The 17,177-nt window shown below is 43.5% G+C and overlaps 1 protein-coding gene across 1 annotated transcript in view; it reads right to left on the bottom strand.

Moving 5' to 3' along the window:
- Nucleotides 1-17,177, bottom strand: part of LOC129111584 (cadherin-18-like) — a 128,736-nt gene that overhangs the window by 25,432 nt on the left and 86,127 nt on the right. Inside the window, exon 8 of the mRNA XM_054623588.1 lies at nucleotides 8,359-8,483. Within this exon, the coding sequence (XP_054479563.1) occupies nucleotides 8,359-8,483 (125 nt within the window). The remainder of the gene's footprint in view (nucleotides 1-8,358; nucleotides 8,484-17,177) is intronic.

Below are 17,177 nucleotides of genomic sequence, written 5' to 3'. Positions count from 1 at the left end.
AAAAATTTGGTTTCAGTGTGAAATACGTCACGGTACAGAAAATAAAGACGCTGTAACTTTCACTTCACTTGAACTTTAAGTGTCCATGATGACTCCACATCATACTCTATTCAGATGTACAATTCATATGAGTAACCTTTGGCAATATCCACTCTGAAGTCCATGCTACTCTTTTGACTCATTTGATATGAACACAATTACTCTCTATGAAATTCAAGTCTGCAGGCAAAGTGGAACACTGACATGCAATGTCACTGCAGTAAGAAGTGTCTTGCACGTCAATGAGAGCTGATGCCATATGGTGGACAGCTAGGAGAGATATGTTCATATGTTCTATACCACAGATAAACAAAGATAAATTTACTTGCTTTACATTAATGTATTTACATAAATCCATAACTGACCTACGTGATAAATATCTCGATGTAATATTTCTCATAGTGTACATGTTTCTAGCATACAAAAAGCAAGTGAAAATTCAAAGTGCTGCCGTGTATTCTGAGCCCTCAGGGTTTTATCTGACACTCACTTCCATGCACTCAACACAGCAAACAAGAAATTAGTCAAATGTATTGTGTTCCCCACAATCTAAACCACGAGTCTCATGGCTTTGAAATCAATTATGCAAATGTAGTTAACTGAGTTCCCAAATGTAGCAGAATACATTTTCATGCCAGATAGACGTGTGATGCATGAACATTTCTTGGTGACAATTTATTGCAATGCCAGGAAGATGAAAAAAGAATCCTCCCTCCACATTAACTGTGCTAGCATGTGTTGTCTGTTGCCTGAAGCCAAGCTAAATGATTACACAGTCATTCATGCACACACACAGTTAGATTTGCATAACAACCAGAGAAAGGTGGGCAGATAATAAGAGAGAGTAATACCTATAATAATAAGACGGAGGGAGTGTGTCTTATTTGTGATATGTGGGGACAGTAATGGCTATGATACAGATCTGTGTGTTTTATCATGGCTGGTTCAGGATTGGCCCTGCTGTGGAGCACAGAGGCTGGAAGCGAGTTTAATATGATCGACTCTGCTATCTGGCCCAGCAGCGGAAGCATCAGCACACTCCGCACTCTGAATAATTTATTGGTTCAAGAAGCTGCAAAGTCTGTAGCTCAGCTGATAAATCCCCTACTGATGGTGTCAGACACACAACAAAAAGGTTACAGATCAACATGAATGTATGTGCGTGCCAGCCTTTGCCTGTGTGTGTGTGAGAGAGAGAGAGAGAGAGAGGATGAATGTGTTCAGTGGTGTATAGAGTTGTGCTTTCTGTATGTGTTTGTGTTTGAGAGCTGAACAGGAGCTTATATTTACATTGTAGGATTTAATTGGCACATGTTTTGGCCATTGAGTTTTGATTCGTCCACAATAGGAAACAATTCTGTCAGACAAGACTAAGGAAAGAAGACTTAACCTTACATTTTGGAGAATTTCACTGAAGATTTCCACCTACTGAAGCTGTAGTTATACTTTTTCTGTAATTGTGACTTTAAATCTAATCTTAAAGATTAACGTCATGTAGATTGTGATTTTGTATACCTGATATTCGTTATTTGGTTTCCTGTAAAATGACCAACACTAATAATGTCTCAGCCAGTCTCTTAATACTCTCTGACTTCCCTTCTCTGACCATGTGAATGTTACGTTTTGGTATGACTGTGTCAATGCATACAAGCTGTACCAAGATCTACTCTGACATCACATTTGTGTTGTAATAAACACATATTCAAGTAAGGCAACTGAAGATTCTATCAGGCTTTTAAAACTTGACATTAGGGGGCCATGACAATGTGGGCTGATTTCTCACTTAGGATAGCCGTAACTGCAGCAGGTGTCGTCACCTGCTCTACAGGAGGCAGTTTAGCAGAACAGAAAGCCACCGACCGAAGTGAGAGCATGATTCTGAACCAAGAAAGACATTTTGTCTTGTGCACATACAGATGAAAGGCAAATCATATTCTGTCAATCCCAACGCTGGTGCTGATGAGAGAGCAGCCCTCAAGTCTCACAATGCAGATTTCATGTTTTCAGTTTATTGAACATGTTCAGGTGCACTGTAGCCATGAATCTGACGGCTACACTAATTGGTCTTGCCCAAGAAGGAACATGTGCTTTCATGTGTGGAGGAGACATGCAGACAGCAGCTTCACGTCCATTTTCCAGCATGTACCCATAGTAGAGGAACCTGGGCTGAAAAAATTGCAGCTTGGCAAGTGACGCTTTTTGACCTCTTTCAGCCCAACATTCCAAGAGGAGAATGGAGTCTGTGCTTACTCAGAAGCAACGGGTCAACACTGTCTCTCTTTACCTCTGCCTTCTATAGTAGAACTGATACTGACTATCTTGATGCAATAGGATGAAAAAAAAAAAAAAAAAGGATGAGTACAAATTCATCAAATCATGGGGTATTTGGGCCAAATTAGAATTAGCTTCAGTCAAGATTGAGTTGAGAAACATGAAGCTGTGGAGAGTGGAGGACAATTTTACTTAAGTAAAAGCATGTAATCAGCTAAATGTAGTTCATGTAAAACTATTGATTGATCAGTAAAATGTTTTACTATTATATCTGATCTTTCTGGATTCATATTACTGCTGCATTAATGTGCATGTTGCATTTCAACTCGTTTATATGAAGTTTAGCGGCAGTTCAGCCAGGAGGACTATCTTTACACTCCTTTTCATTCATAGTCTCACTCATTCTCTCCCTGGGAGTTCTCTATCAGCTGATTGTGGGCGTAAGTTGAATTTTAAACTGTATTCTCTGTTGTATGGTGAGCCAGTGGAGGTTTTGAATGACTGGGATGATGTGATCTCTGGTGAGGGAGTTGGAGAGCAGACGGGCAGCAGAGTTTTGGATGTGCTGTAGTTTGTTGATGATTTTGGTATATGTGCCGTACAGGATAATGTTGCAGTAGTCCAGTTGAGACGTGATTTAGGCATCGATGAGTGTTTCTGCGGCTCAGGAGAAGAGGGAGGAGCGTAGACGGGCAATGTTTTTTAGGTAAAAGAAGGCTTTTTTGTGAGGTGATTGACGTGGTGTCCAAAGTAGAGGGTTTGATAAAAAATTACACCATGTTTCGGATTTGTGTGGAAGCAGGAACAGTTGTGCCATCAATGCAGAGGGAGAAGTTGTGGTGGGATTTTTTTAGTGATTTGGGGCCGATAATGAGGATTTCAGATTTGTCGCTGTTGAGTTTGAGAAAGTTGGCTTGCATCCAGATCTTTATATCTGTGAGGCAGTTGGTGATGGTGGAATGGGTATTGGGGGGATGGATTTGGTGGAGATGTAGAGCTGGGTGTCGTCAGCATAGCATGCGAATTGGAGACCATGGTTGAATATGATGTCAACTATGGGGAGATGAAGAGGATAAGGAGGAGGGGACCGAATCCTTACCTTGGGGACACCTTGAGAGAGTGGGGCTGTGTCAGAGTTAAACTTAATGATGCGAAACAAAGGAAGTTTGCTCCATGGTATAACCCTCAAATCCGCAAATTAAAGCAAACATCGCTAAAACTGGAAAGGATATGGCGTTCCACCAATTTGGAAGAATCGCGGTTAGTCTGGCGAGACAGTCTTAAAATATACTGTATAAGTAGGCCCTCCTTAATACCAGAGCAGCCTATTATTCAGCATTAATAGAGAAAAATAAGAACAACCCCAGGGTTCTCTTCAGCACTGTAGCTAGGCTGACAGAGAGTCACAGCTCTGTTGAGCCGTGTATTCCTATAAACCTAGTAGTGACTTCATGAACTTCTTTAATGATAAGATTCTAACTATTAGAGACAAAATTTATAATCTCCTGCCCTCAACCAGTACCGGAACCTTAGAAACAGCTGTTGAACCTGATATATATTTAGATGGCTTTTCTCCCATCAACCTTCAACAATTGACTTTAACTATTTCTAAGTCTAAACATTCCACCTGTCTCTTAGACCCGATTCCGACGAGGCTGCTTAAGGAACTTTTACCTTTGATCCAGAGGTGTTTGCTAACTATAGACCTATATCTAACCTTCCCTTCCTCTCTAAGATCCTCGAGAAAGCAGTCGCAAATCAGCTGTGTGACTTTCTACATAACATTGGTTTATTTGAGGATTTTCAGTCAGGATTTAGAGTGCATCATAGCACAGAGACAGCACTGGTGAAAATTACCAATGACCTAATTGCAGCAGACAAAGGACTTGTCTCTGTACTTGTATTGTTAGACCTTAGCGCTGCGTTCAACACCATTGACCATCAAATCTTATTACAGAGGCTGGAGCATCTAATAGGCATTAAAGGAACTGCACTTAGCAGTTAGGACTGTAGATAATTGAAATGACCCATGGGTTTCGGACCAGAGAGTTTGAATGAATGGTATTCAAATGAGGATGGACGTGAAGAGCAGCAATTCCTCCACCCCAGCCATCAGGGCGTGGTTTGTCCAGGTAATGATATCCATAAGGGTTGATTTGGTTAAGTGCTTAGTAGTCCAGGTGTTTTTGCCAAGTTTCAGTGAGACAGAGGATATCAACTTTGTTGTCAGTTATCAATTCATTTATGATCAGGCTTTTGTTGCTTAGTGAACAGTTGTTGAGCGATCAAGTTTAATGGAGGACTTGGGTAGGGTTCTAAGGTTGGCTGAATTTACGTGCTGTTTGTTATGATGACGTAAAAAGAGAGTGGCCATGGGAATTATCTAAAGCAGAGGTCTTCAACAGGAGGTACTGCAGGGGGTCGTGAATTTTTTGGTTGATTAGACAATTTTTCAATTTTCTTTTATATTTTTTCCCCACAATTTTTTTCCCACTAATTTAAATGTCTTTAAATACACATTAACATTAATCCAACATATTGTAGTAAATGGATAAATGGAGGCAGAAGATGTTATCTTTCAGCCAGAAATGCACACATTCAGCGACATACAGGAGCTCTCTCAAGCTGGGCACTGGTTCACTCACAGCGCGAGACTAGCCTGGACCTGTCCCTCCAAGCCTCCTGCACACAAAGAGGAGGACCCGCCCCTATCACTGCTGTGCCTATCACGAGGCCGCATGTTACATGCTGGCTCTGTCAGGTTCCCCGTGATTGACCAAGAGCCTATTCAGTCCCCAGCTGACTAAGATCCCAGACAGAAGGACGCACGCTGCAATATTATTTGAAAATAAGATACCATATAAAAAATAAAAAAAGACATTTACTTCACCCATTCCTGGCTAAAACACTGCAGCTCCTATCCACAACAGCCAACTACTGAGGCCAGTATATTATTATGCCAAGTGTATGGACATTGTTATGAGCGAAAATGGATCGTTTTGTAACTCGACCAAAAAACTCCACAAGCACAAGAGAGATACCCTCCACCTCAGAAACCACCGGTGAAAATGCAAGTGGCAGGCGGCAACTGCTGCTGATGTAGCAGCTGATAAGGGTAAGCGCAAACGAGACCCGGAAATATACAGATAATTATCTGAAGTTTGGATTTACCTTCAAGGAGACAGATGGCAAATTAATATAATAATATAATATATAATAAATAAAAATAAAAACATGAATATATGAACCTGTGTATTATTTGAATAGCTTAGTATTGAATGCACAATAACAAGGTATGTTTATACATGGCACTGGCCCAGTTTAATATAAAACACAATTTTATACAATATATATAGTAGGGGGTCAGTTTGGGGGTCCTTGGCCTGAAAAACATTGAAGACCCCTGATCTAAAGCATTAGGTTAGGTATTTATTTTATATCTTTATAAAAAAGAATTCTCTCTTTTGGGGGGTTGATGTCTTATCTATGCTACGCTAGCCACTGAAGGTATTCTGAATGTATTTTAATGATTGTAACAGCTTAATCTTTTTATGTTTGTTTATGTATGCTGTTTTCATCCTGGATATTTCCCTGCTTCTTTATAAAATTGCTTTTTCGTTTTTCCAAAAATTAGATAACATTTATTCAGATCGTGCAGTTAGTGACAATGTGGCTCCATGATAGCTCTCACCGCTGGACGTAGTAGCAGCGGGAGGCGGGGCTTAGCCAACGGTCAATTGGTACAAAAGATTGGGTGATTACATTACATTACAGTCATTTAGCAGACGCTTTTATCCAAAGCGACTTACAATCAGTAGTATATTACATATCATTCACCCATTCACACATTGATGACAGGCCTTCGGGAGCAACTTGGGGTTAAGTGTCTTGCCCAAGGACACATCGACTGCCGAAGCCGGGTATCAAACCACCGATCCTCTGAATGGAGAACTACCTTGCTCTCCACTACGCCACAGCCGCATGGAGTGATTGCACTCAGCTTCGGGCATTTGGAATTGGAATTATATGCTTCGCATATAATAAATATAACTCACACATAACTAACAACTGTTAACAGAACAATTAAATGAAGAAACGCAATGTTGAGTAAACAAATCTGTAAGCTCAGCAGGCAGCAGGTTCTCCGCTCAGCCCTATTCTGCTGGAGTAATGGTGGCAGCATTTGCCAGATCTTGTTGAGTTAATTGTTTCTTTCAAAGTTTGCTAGATGCCGGCCTCCCACCTGATTAAGCAGGGTTCTGAGTGGGCCCAAAATTCAGCTGGGACTGCCTGCATAGGAAATGGATCTGAGTGAGTGGGAGAAATAACTACTATTTCTGCGTTGTGTTTGTTGTGGCAGTCCAGATATCCTAGACGCCGTCTTGTCTGGGTTCATAACATCATCTGGAGGCGCTTGGTGGATTTCATCGAACTGTATTCACTGTATCTAGCAAGCCACATGTCAGCTGGTTTACTACAGCTGTATGGACCAAAAATAAACAATTTTGCTGTAATTTAATTGCAATAAACGTACAAAAGGGACGCCTAAAAAATTACTACATAATGTTGCCGATTTGTAAAAAGTCAGAATTCATGTTTCATTAGTTCTCTCTGCAAGAAATCACTTTTAAAATGCTTGTTTTCTGAACTGGTATTTGCTTACATTGTAGCTGCTCCATCAACTCTTAAAATAACATCAAAATTCGCACCACGTTTAGTGTGAATGCAGCATTAGAGTGCAAATTTTGTTTGAATTTTTTGTTTACACATAGTGTAATGGCAACAGGCTTTGTGAATAAATTCTAAAGGTAAATAGTAAATAGACCTATATTGTATAGCGCTTTTCTAGTCTTCCGACCACGAAAACGCTTTAAACAGGCCCTTTTCCGGGTGCATATTATATATATATGTTACAGTAACAACATGTTTACATGCGTTAATGCTCATAATCCGCCTTGTTTCTCTCATCCTGGCTGTCTTGCAGCACCTCTTCTCACCCTCTCTCTGAAATGCTCCATTGTAGCGCTTACTCCTCCCTCCAGATGGCAAAGTCTGCCCTGATTGGTCAGCTAGCCCGCTCTGTTGTGATTGGTCAACTTTTCACATTTCAAAAAACATGACCTCATAAAGTTACAGAAGTGAAGGAGATAATTAAATCGAGCCGTTCCAGGCAGCTCAAGAACAGTGTGTCTGAGGGGGAGGGTAACTCCTTTTAGGCGTGGACTTCTCGGGCTTTACACTACGGACCTTTTACATGTAAAAAAATATATAACACACTAAAGAAGAGGGAAAAAGTGAAAAAGAACAATAGGGCCACTTTAACAATACTGACAGGGGCTACCATGCCCATCGGAACTAACGAAACATTCATACCCATTCACACACCGATGGCACAGCCTACAGGAGCAATTCGGTGTCAAGTGTCTTGACCAAGGACACATCGACATTTACTAGTGGAGCCGGGGATTGAACCATCGATGCTCTGATTGAGGGATGACCTGCACTTCCACCGAGCCAAATTATGTCCATGAAGCATGTGACATAAAGCAACAGCGAGACTGTAAACTTCCTGAAATTAAACATGAATCAAATAGAAATATAACATTTCCATCATGTTTTCACATGGTTTTCCATTATTTGTGCCTAAAGATATTATGGCAGCAAACTGGAGAGAGCCATCAGCTGTTAATCTTGATGCACCCAAGTATTATCTGCACAGCAGTGGATCGAAACGTAGAAATTTGCATTTTTCTTTGACCATTTTTGGGGGCATTTGGTTAAAAGCTTTGTTCTAAATTTGGATGGGAACCTCAATGATGTGCTTTGCATCTATTGTTTTTTCAGGTCAGATCTTCAAACTCACCTGCACAATAGATGATGGGAATTCTATTTTCTTTTTATTTTAACTTTTCTCCAACAATGTGAAGAAAATGTAATAATACATTGTGTTAATCCAATTTTAAGGCCATGCCATCATAATCCAGTTGCAACCCCCAATCCCAAAGACTGTTAATTTAGTTTTCCTAGGCTGGAGCATAAGCAACCCACCTGTCCATGTTTGGTGCTCTCACAGACTATGACAGCACTGTTGCTCCCAGAGATGGCTGGAATGTTGTCATTGACATCCAGGACCTGGATGGTGACTGGAACATGACTCACCATACGAGGGTTATCTGAAAATGTACACAAGAACTTGTTTAAATTGCTGCAGGATTTATTGTTTTTCCTACTGAGAGTAACAACATTTATTTTATATTTGGCCAGTCCAAGAAATATACAGTACTAACAAGTACCACTCATATGATTTACTTCACACTTCGTGGGTGTTTTGCTGGGAACCAGAATTGCGCTAAATTTGCAGTGTCAAATTTAGTGCAATTTGGACACGCAACACTTTCAATATTAATAAGTGCTCTGTGTAACAGCGGGGGTGGAGTTTCAGGACTCCTCACTGCTGCTGGATGCGGATGTAGCCTGCTAACGCTACACGGATGCTGGTAAAACAAGCTAACCTTTCTTCTCTTCCCTGGAGTCGACGAGAAGGTAGCCTTCAGGAACATTACCACTCTGCCATCGCAACTCACACTGTGTACGTTAGCCATATATATTTATAAAACTCACAATGTTGCTGCCGGAAAAATAACTCCACTAAGCCGTGGACGCCTGTTCCTGTGAGTCCCTCAGCTGTGTTTGGAATATTAAGTATGAATTTACCTGCAGACTGTTCACACCATTGGTTCAATGAAGGATGCAAAGGGACGGCCGGGCCGGTTTAAAACCCCCTATCTGCTCTCACATCTCCCAGAACGATCCCTCAAGTTTTTGGCTGGCGCGATTTAAAAAACTTAACACATATTGGGAATGTAAACAAGTACATGAAAACATATTAAAACTTCATAAAGCTTTTATTACAAACACTCGAAACCTTCTCTCTGAAGTAATACTGTTAACTATCAGCAAGGTGAATGATAGTGTTGCTCTGTGTCTGCTGGATGTGTAAATAGGCAAACTATTTAGCTAGTGACTAAATCACAAACAAATGATTTATTGTGGGTTTAAAGGTGACAAAATAGTTGTGTTTCTCCTATTAAAATAAAGAAACACTAGGTTACTCTGGTAGCTCACCTGGCAGCTAACCTGGTAGAATTACTATTACTATCAAATAAAGAAATCATCCAAAAAATTATCAAAAAAAATAATTAAACACCATTTAATTAAAGAACTATGCTTATGTAGGTTTTAGGTCTGTTGTTTGTCAAATAGAATGTCATTGTTTGTGATGCCCCAATTTTTTTGTAGAAAGGTCAATAAATCAAAGTGTAATTCAATAACTGTTCTTTCTCACCATCAGTATCTCATCTACCCTTCCTTATCATTGTGCTGTTGCATCTCATATTTCACATTTCAGGCAGTGTGTGGTCTGTAACTTTAATTTGTTTGTTCATTCATCTGTCACATTCAATATATCACACACCACTGATCAGACCTTGATGGCACAGTGGAGTAAAATATTTAACCACAACACTGCCACAATAAGGAGTTTAATATCAAATTATGTGGATATTTGATACTGGAAAACTCTCTACTTTGGCCAAATTGAATTCTGCAATACAGATTTATTTTCATCATACATTTGGAGGGTGTAGGTATTCATGCTGAGTACTGGACTGCTTGGCAAGTCTGTCGCTCAAAGGCAAATAAAAGCCGCTGACGTCACGACGCATTCAACGGCCGGAGAAGCCCAGTCAGTCACAGCAGCCCTTCCAGAGGGCCAGGTCGTATCACAGCCCCCCCAAACTCTCTCTGCCCTAGAGACATCTCATCCTGCAATTGTTTTCCCTCAGTCTTATCTATCAACCCACGCACATGCATCCCTTCATTCCAGCATCCTTTCCTCTTCTCTCTCTCCTGCCTTTCCTGCCTCATCTACCTCGGCCAACTTTCCTCCCATCTCTGCTTTTCCCCCTCCCTACCCCTACCACCATCCCTACCCTCCCCCTCCCTATAACTCATAAGTAACTAGCATTACTCATCTTACCTCAAATGCACCCTCCTTATTTTAACAGGTCCGCCAGCAAGTAGTGCAAGCTTTTTTCCGACTCAGCTCCGTCCACCCACCAGCTTCACCTTAGCCACAGCATTACCACCAGCACGCCCCCTTGCATCCGCTCGACCATCCCCTGTGTCACACACACTCAGGCAACACATCCTCGACATCGCTCAACTAATTAATCCGTTTACATGCCATCCCCATCGAACTCAAACAGCCACTCCCTACCCGCTCTAAGAAACTCACAACAGCCAAATTCGCTTATTCTTTCTCCCTGTTCTGTGACATCATCTGCTCTGTTTTCCCTGACCGCAGGCCCGAGTCGGACAACTACTTGTTGCTGATCCTAGACCTGGCCTTGAGGTTCAGCAGCAATGGTTTCTACACATACCATGTTCTGTTCGCATCCAAAGCTGCCGGTTGCATGCAGCAGTTTAATCAGGGTACGTACTGGGGTACACTAGACCCAGAATTATACTGCAGAGTCTTTGCAGCTCGCTCCTCCCTTAACTGTGAGCTTTGTGGCGCACCTTCCAATCCAGCCACCACATGCACCCTCACAGCCCCCCTGCCTTTCACCTCCGCTTCTAGAGAACGGAGCCCCACCGTTTACTGTAGCCTGCCTCCATCAGTCCCACCACCATCCATCACCCCACCACCATCCATCAACCCAAAACCAGCCACCAACCAGCCAACCACCGTCACCTTCTCCCCAAAGGTGTAGATAGGAGAGGCAGACCAGTCCTCTTCCAGAGCGGGAGGATGGTCTGTAATAATTTCAATGACCTAGAATGCAGCACCTCTAGGTTTCACTTCCTCCACACCTGCTCCTTCTGCGGAGGGGCCCACTCAAGACCAACCTGTCCCCACAACCCTACCAAGCACAGCCTCTGTAAGTATCGCGATACACCAATCAACGTCCAAGCTGTAGCTTCCGCCCTACAGAACCACCCAGACCACCAGTTCATTAGCTTCCTAATACAAGGTTTCCCACACGGCTTCGGCCCAGGTTTGCAGGTTAAGGCAGAGTATTCCTATACATGTCATAATTTGCAATCAGCCATCTCTTAGCCCGACATAGTTGACAAACTCCTGGCTCAGGAAGTCAAAGACTCATTCATTATCGGCCTACTCACTAGCCCACCTTTCCCCATATTTAAAATCAGCCCCATTGGCATAGCTACTAGGAAATACTCAGGAAAAAAGAAATAGAACTCTTATCCCCCCACAGTTCTACCATCCCAAGCATCAATAGCCTAATCCCCAGCTACTCCATGCAGTACACCACAATCGACAACGCCACATACCTCATCCGCCTCGCAGGCCAAGGAGCCTGGTTGTCTAAAGCAGACATCACCAGCGCTTTCAAAGTATTTAGGATCCACCCCGAATACTGGCATCTTTTCAGTGTCCTTCGGAAGGCGCTTATTACTTCGCAGTGCGCTTGACCTTCGGGTGCAAGAGCAGCCCAAAAATCTTCGACTGCTTATGCTCAGATTTCCCAGCTTCGAACTCTGACCACCATCCATCGCAACCTGCCACCATCTCCGACATCTCCATCCATCCTCCCGACACCATCATCTACCGCCTCAAACGCAGCAACACCAACCGGTCTGGTACACCTCAGCCCATATACTTCTTTTGACTATATTCATACCTAAGTCCATTCAAACCCATACAGGACTGCATAAGCGTAAGATTAGCAAGCCAAACTTCTCCACAAGACCCCCTTTTCGTCACAGAGACAGGCAAAGGGGTCACACGGACCTGGTTCCACCACCACTTCCACCATATTGTACACAAATCGAGAATATGCCCTGAATATTAATCGGGCCATTCAATCCGTATCGGAGCCACTGTGTGACCCCTTTGCCATCGCTCTCCTCCAACCATCAGTCAATGACCTGCTTTACTGTCCTCGTTAGTTTACCCTACACCCCTTCATCCCTTACCCTCCATCTCTTCATCCCTCACCCTCCATCCTTTACCCTTCATCCCTTCCCCTCATCCCACGACCCCATCCCTTAATCCCCTAACCTACATCCCTTCAACCCTCATCCCTACCCCCTTTGACCCCATTCCGCTTCCCTAATCCATCCCTCTGACTCATATTTGCAATAAATCATTAATAACCAAATTGTTATTAGCGTGGTCTTTGTTAGTGAAATGGCAGATTCACTTTTCCTTGTAGTCAATTCAGGAAAAGTAATCACATTTCATGCTCTCAAAAGTGTTATTTTGGGGCTTTTCTCTGCTGTTATGACCAGGCCACTTTCAACCCTTCAGACAATAAGAGCTAAAGTGTACAGTTCTTGGATAGACTTCCATACTGCAGCCCTGGCATCTTGTTTCATACTCTATCCTGTCCTTATCTCTCTCATCTCTTCCCTCCCGGTCATCGTTCCTTGTCTAAATCTCTCTCTGTGCTGTGCTTCACCAGGCTCCTCTCAGCTCATCCCATCAGAGTGTATCTGGGGAAGGCACTGAAAGTCAGGCATTTCTGATCAGACTTAAGAGTAATGGGTATGGCTGAAGGTCAGATACCTTATCAGAAAAAGTCTCTCTATCTCTGCTTCTGTCACCACAGAGCTGGACTTTTTACCCAGTCTCACCTTCAGACAGAATGAAGATGACCTTTACTTCTAACCTCTCTACTATAATCCTCCCTAAAGCACATTCAGAACTCTGTGTTGACTTTAATAATGAGAGAGAGAGAGAAGGAGACCTTCAGGTGTAGACACACACACACACACACACACACACACACACCGACACACACATCTCTTTTCAATATTACAGTGGGGCCTCTAGTACTGCAGTGGTAAACTACAGTGGGTGTTCTACCTTTTTTGGTCTGGCATACACCACCAGGCTGGGTCTATCTATTCTCCTGTGGGAGTGTTATTCATATGCTGCCTACTCTGTTTTTACTTTGACTAGTTTAATAGCACCTGTGGCAGGCAACTGTCTGATATCATAAAAGAACAATATCATAAACTCAATGTTGAGTAGCTTCAACAGAGAGTGTACAGAATTACTGAATGATACTAAAAGGTAAACTTGGACCTCCTCAAGTGAAGTATAATTTTGATGGAGAAATTACTTTCAGATTTATTTTTTATTTTTTTAATAATTACATTAGAAGTGAAATATATGAGCGTGTAATTCTGTCATTCATTGATTATATATATATAATTTATAATATAAAAAAGATCAGAATAAGTTTAGGAGTAATGACAAATAGTTGAAAGTTAAAGATGAACTCCGCTGATTAGGTTGCGTTGAAAAAAGGAGCATGAAGCCCTTTGTGACTCAACAGGCCTCTTTGACCAACACAAGATAGTAGAACGAAAGATGAGCATTGCTTCCCCGCTGTGACTGATGGTGAGGGTTGTTTGTGCTTTTGCTTAGTCATTTAAACTAAACAAGTTTCAAAACAGTCATTATTCTCAACAAATATGTTTGCACTTTGTTTATTAAAATAAATGTCATGTTCACACATTCAATTTACAATAATGACATAGCATGCATTTGATTAAGTAATTAAGAGTGGAAAACACCATGAAATGCACTGCAAGTGTATGCAAATGTATAATCAGCCAATCACGTGGCAGCAACTCAATGCATTTAGGCATGTAGACATGTTCAAGATGACCTGCTGAGGTTCAAACCAAGCATCAGAATGTGGAGGAAAGGTGATGTAAGAGACTTTAAACTTAACTGAAAAGTTGGCAGCCCGGGTCTTGTCCTGCACCTCTGCTTGTGAAATGAGCAACCAAACAAACATTCACAGGGGAACAGTGTACTGTCAACATCACTGTGTAGGTTGGATAGCTGATAAGCTGCTCAGCTGCAGCACGTTAAACAGCATGTAAACTTCACAGCAACTATCACTTGGGTCCGCTTCAATGTTGGTGTGGTCCTTAGTCTGCATTCACATTGATTTTGGTAGATGACAGACGGACAACCCTTTTTGGACGGCACAGGAAAAACAAACGGAAACGCAGGGAAGCAAAATGAAACACGCATGGCCATATGTTCCTTTGGCATGTCATATTGTTCAAAGACTGGAATAAAATATATTAAATAAAATTATTTTTATGTTTTATGTTTATGTTATTATTCTAGTAATGCATGTTGCCTCTTATAATATCTTTGTAGGATTTCCAGCTTTTTATGTGCACCAAAAGTAGCTTCACATTCTCCATATTACCCTGAGTTACACAACATCTTGTCATACCTCGACCGGCCAGGAGATGCCGCCAGAACCCACAAGCCCCTGAGATTCGGCCCAGGGAACCCCGGCACATGTCCTTGCCAAATTGACCAGGAAACCCCATGCCAGGTGATCAGGGGAATCACCTGTTCCATCCATGTGCCTTCTACTCGCGGAAGCTGACACCTACAGAACAAAGGTATGATGCCTGAGAGTTACTTGCCATTAAGCTTGCTTTGGAGGAGTGGAGGCACTGGCTGGAGGGGGTCACTCACCAATTCCAAGTACTCACAGATCATAAGAACTTACAATACTTGAAGGAAACAAAAAGACTAAACCCCGCCAGGCCCGGTGGGCCCTGTTTTTTAACCGTTTCGATTTCATCCTCACCTACAGGCCGGGCTCTAAGAACACAAAAGCGGATGCCTTTTCCCGTCAGCACGATGCCTCTGAGCAGGATTCTCCACCCGAGAACATTATTTCCCCATACCGAGTGATTGGGCAAGTGCGACTGGCCTTGGAAGACTCCATCCTCCAGGCTCAGCAGGTGGAACCGGACCCAGGAGATGGTCCGTCCGGTTGCCTGTTTGTCCCGACAACGTTACGGGCTGATGTGCTTAGGTGGGGCCATGCTGATCACCTAGTTGGGAACCCTGGAACACATCGGACATTGGGTGAGCAGGTGTCCGCCTATGTCCAAGCCTGTGCTGTGTGTGCCACACAAAAATCTTCTCACCAAGCTCCCGCAGGGCTGCTTCGCCCCCTACCTATTCCCAGTCGTCCTTGGTCCCACATTTCGATGGACTTTGTTTCAGGGCTACCACTGTCCGAAGGCCAGGGCGGCTGTGGTGTAGTGGAGAGCAAGGTAGTTCTCCAATCAGAGGGTCGGTGGTTCGATGGACCCGGCTTCAGCAGTCGATGTGTCCTTGGGCAAGACACTTAACCCCTAGGTTTCCAGTTGCTCCCGCAAGGCTTGCCATCGGTGTGGACTGGATGTTGCATGAATGTTAGTTAGAGTCTGATGGTGGCACCTTGCATGGTAGCCCTGTCATCAGTGTGTGAATGGGTGAATGATATGTAATATACTAGATTTCATCTTCAGCTGACTGTAAGTCGCTTTGGATAAAAGCGTCTGCTAAATGACTGTAATGTAATGTAAGGTAACGCTTTTGGTCATAGTAGACCGTTTTTCTAAGGCTGCTCATTTTACCCCTCTTCCAAGTTACCCACAGCCAAAGAGACATCCTGAGGTCGTTCTGAAAGAGGTGGTACCATGGAGTTCCAGCCGATGTGGTGTTCGATCGGGGTCCACAGTTCGTTTCAAGGTATTGGAAAGCTATCTGGTCCCTATTTAAGACCTCTGTCAGTCTCTCCTCAGGGTTTCACCCCCGGTCTAATGGGCAGACTGAAAGGATTAACCAGGAGCTGGAGAAATACCTGCGCTGTGTGGTCTCCAAAAACCCCAAGACCTGGAGTCGCATGCTCGTCTGGGCAGAGATTGCACATAACCAGCTGGTCAACACCTACAGGTATGTGCCCATTCGAGGTGCAGTTTGGATTCTTGCCACCATTCTTTCCCTCTGAGCAACCCAAGGTTAACGTCCCCTCTGCTGAGGCTGCCATTGCTAGATGCAGAAGAACCTGGAAGCGAGCCTGTGCAGCCCTGAAGCGCGCCTCTGCATGCACTCAGCGTCAGGCCAACCGCAAGAGGAGAGCAGTCCCATCATTCCGCGTGGACCAGAAGGTGTGGTTGTCCACACGGGATATCCCTCTGTGTGTGGAGTCCAAGAAATTCAAGCCACGCTTCATTGGGCCCTTTAGGATTGTGAGGCATATAAATCTAGTGGCGTACCAGCTCGCCTTACCAAGGTCGCTTCGGGTGAACCCAGTTTTTCATGTTTCTTTACTGAAGCCTGTTCTAACCTCTCCTTTGTCTCCACCACCTCCACCTTCTCGTGTTGCGGCAGGCGGTCCAGTGTTCACAGTCAAACAACTCCTTGGCCGGGGAACGCAGTACCTGGTTGATTGGGAGGGTTATGGTCCGGAGGAACGCTGCTGGGTACCAGCGCGCCACATCATGGACAAGTCCCTCATCCGCGACTTCCAAAAAGACCAGCCAGGTGTCGCAGGACCGTCTGGTGATGGTCGTAAGGAGGGGGGTACTGTCATACCTCGACCGGCCAGGAGATGCCGCCAGAACCCACAAGCCCCTGAGATTTGGCCCAGGGAAGCACATGTCCCAAGTCCTTGCCAAACGGACCAGGAAACCCCATGCCAGTTGATCAGGGGAATCACCTGTTCCCTGTGGCTGTCTTAAGCCCCTTGTTACTGAGCTTTTTGCTCAGTCGTGATCGCAACGCAAGGGACTGACAACTCTGTTTTCTGGTTGCCTTGTATTTGCGCTACGCTGCTCTTTGTGAGAACCTGCCTCTGTGGAACCCAACCTTTGTTTGCTACAGCACATGGTCTGTAAGGACTCTCCTTGTTTCTGTGTCTTTTGAATGTTATGGACTTTGAGTTTATTACCTGAAAAAGGTCTTCTTAGTTATTTATCCAAAGTCAAGCTTTACGTTCGTTTTGTGCTGCTGGATCCCTGTGTTT

This window comes from Anoplopoma fimbria, chromosome 3 (assembly GCF_027596085.1).
Source record: "Anoplopoma fimbria isolate UVic2021 breed Golden Eagle Sablefish chromosome 3, Afim_UVic_2022, whole genome shotgun sequence".
Taxonomy (NCBI): domain Eukaryota; kingdom Metazoa; phylum Chordata; class Actinopteri; order Perciformes; family Anoplopomatidae; genus Anoplopoma; species Anoplopoma fimbria.
This window is presented reverse-complemented; position numbering and strand designations above follow the sequence as displayed.